Source organism: Condylura cristata, unplaced genomic scaffold, assembly GCF_000260355.1.
Source record: "Condylura cristata isolate star-nosed mole 26May11 unplaced genomic scaffold, ConCri1.0 scaffold00006, whole genome shotgun sequence".
Taxonomy (NCBI): Eukaryota; Metazoa; Chordata; class Mammalia; order Eulipotyphla; family Talpidae; genus Condylura; species Condylura cristata.
In genome coordinates, this window is record NW_004567107.1 from 4,976,305 (window position 1) to 4,978,975 (window position 2,671).

Below are 2,671 nucleotides of genomic sequence, written 5' to 3' on the forward strand. Positions count from 1 at the left end.
TTCTGGATGCACAAATAAATAAATCTTTGGAAAAAATAAAGCTCCCTCCCGCCTCTCCTCCCTGCTCCCAGAGAAGTTTTCTATTCTGTAAGAACCGCAGTGGGAAGAGGAAACAGGAGCCCTAAGTCCCAGGGATCTTGCCGACTAAGCCTGCTGACCCAAAGCGACAGAGCCAGCACAGGTCTCGGCCACGTGGCCATACTCACGTCCCTCGCCTGCCCGCCTGAGCCAAGCACGGACATCACCGAGAACTTCCCCAGGACCTCACGGCAACGCGACGCGCGCATCGGGGCTGAAGGGAGCAGGTAAAAACAGGATTAACTATTATTCCTCAGATGCCGAGAGATGGCATGGGAGCAGCGATTACTAGGGCCTGGATCAATAAAGAAAAATTAGTTTGGCTTTTACTTTACTTGTGAAAGAATTTTTTTTTTTTTTTTTTTGCTAAATTTCTCAGAGGATCCACTATAATCACTCTTCATTTATTATGGGTACACAGTGGGATGTTTCTCTCACTTTACGGACAATCCGAGGAAAAGGAAGATATTTCAGAAGCAGAACTCTCTGAGAATTAAGCCACCCACCACTCCAGTGATGTGAGCAAGGAAGCAGGAAGTGCCAGGCTGTGGGGAACCCCAAAGTGGGAGCTAAGCTGAAGAACGCAGAGCAGATCGATCACAGCCCTCGGCTGGGTGCCCGCCGGGCTGGAGCGCTGCCACAGGCCCAGGATACGTGTGAAATGCGAGCGGATCATGGACGGCTTGAAGGCGGGGGACGGCTCCTCTCCTTCCTGGAACACGATGGCGACGATATCGTTCCCGATGTGGCGCTTCCTTTCCACCTGGTGGGAGCATAAATCACACCCCTGAGGAGGTTCACAGAGCTAAACAATGTGGCACTGCGACCCGCCACTGGCACCCAGAGCCTAGACTTGGGTCACTGTCAACCTCCTGCCTCCAGCTTTACCAGCCCGCCCTGGCCGCCTGTCCAGCTCCTCAGCCCCTCCCGATTCAAGCCTGTCTTTCCCCTGCTACTTGTGCTCATTTTCCATCATCAGCTCTTTGCTTGACATTAGGGCCCCAAGCAATTGCCCAGAGATGGGGCTCACACGTAAATTCTGATGAGCACCTTAGTGAATTCTGAAGGAGAGACTTGGTGAGGAAAATGGCTCTATCTAGTTTGACCCTAGATGACCTTGGTTAGCAGTGTTTTTTTGCTGAAGAGCACACAGTAAATATTTTCAGCTTGTGGGCCATATTGTCTTCTGGCAACCACACAGCCGTTGCAGAAGCAGCCGCAGACATGCAAGGAACAGGCACAGCCGTGGTCCAGGAACACCTGACCAGCATGGGCGGCGGCACAGACCAGCCCTTCACCAGCCTGCCAGCCCCTCGGAGACCTGCGCTAATGGTCAGAGTGACACCCTGAGCCTGAGTGAGCTGGGCTGGCCTGGACTCTCTGACCGTTACCCTAGGCCTGCAGAGCCTGGGCAGAAACAGGGCGGTCCAGTTAAAGTTCTTCTCCTTCCCTGCAGCCCCCAATTGGGCAGGTGAGGTTCGATATTCTCCTGCATTTCCTTGTCTCACTCCCCTCCTGCACTATCTTCCTAGTAATAGAGACACGTTTTATAGCTTTGATTCTCTTCACAGTTTGTGATGCTTGGGCAAGTGGGGGACCCAAGCGCCCCCCATGGATCCAACCAAGAGGTGGAGAACCGGAGTCCCTCTGGGGACAGCTCAGCATGGCCGGTGAGCACTCTGCTGCTTCACTGCGCTAATGGCCCCTCCGAAAGACGAGGTCAGAGACCTCTGAGCCCGCAGAGGCTGGGTTTGCCAACCTGCAGAGGCACCACCTCGGCGCCACCGTCTAAGCCTGTGTGACCCAAAGCAAGGGGGTCATATTCTTCCCCCCGTCTGTGGCGAAAGCCCCTCTCTGTCAGAGGACATGGCGATTTGGGGAAGGTGCTGGGCTAGAAGGGTTGGTGTTGGGAGAAGCATTATGAAATTTTTCTAGCATAATTGTTGCAATAACAGAGGTTATTAAAATTGGTGATGATTGGCCTGGTCTGGCTCCTCCTGTGACTCAGGCTCCCCGGAGCACAGCAACCATTCTGCAAGTGTGTCCTTCCACTGCAGGCCGGAGATGCCTTGCAGGACACAACTCTCAGCATGGAAGCCGCCTCCCTGGCCGAGGTACTTCCGCTTCAGCCCGTGCTTTCCCAGAGTCAGCCTGCTAAGTCAGAACACACTTCTAAAATCCCAGCGGGTCTCTGTCACCTGCAAGATCCCCTACCAGCTCCGGGTTCCAACTCCAAACCACCAGGCACTTCCGGCCTGTCCCCGCGAGGTCCCCCAAGTACACACCCAGGTCCTTAAAAGAACTGCACATTTCTAAACTTATGTCTAAACTCCGACACATGGGAAGTCTTCACCTGGAAGTGGCCTGTCTGCGGTGGGGTGAGGAGTCTAGGGTATTTTTCCCAACAAGGCAGAGCCACACAGACCCTCAGTGACCAGCTCTACACTGGCCTGCCAACCTGACCCAGGGTCCAGCGAGGTTATGTGTGACAGTCTCAGATGACAAGATGCGGGACTCATGGAGAGCAGGGAGAAGAGACAGCAGGTGTGAGGAACAGTCTCCCAGGAGCCCGGAACACACTCAGGCGTGTGCA

At 54.3% G+C, this 2,671-nt stretch overlaps 1 protein-coding gene across 3 annotated transcripts in view; it reads right to left on the reverse strand.

Moving 5' to 3' along the window:
- Window positions 1–2,671, reverse strand: part of GARNL3 (GTPase activating Rap/RanGAP domain-like 3) — a 106,654-nt gene that overhangs the window by 32,774 nt on the left and 71,209 nt on the right. For 2 of the 3 annotated variants that reach the window (XM_004677317.2, XM_012721380.1), the window contains exon 12: window positions 733–841. In XM_004677317.2, the coding sequence (XP_004677374.2) occupies window positions 733–841 (109 nt within the window). Of the gene's footprint in view, window positions 1–732; window positions 845–2,671 lie in introns of all 3 variants that reach the window. The other variant, XM_012721379.1, reaches the window with a different exon arrangement.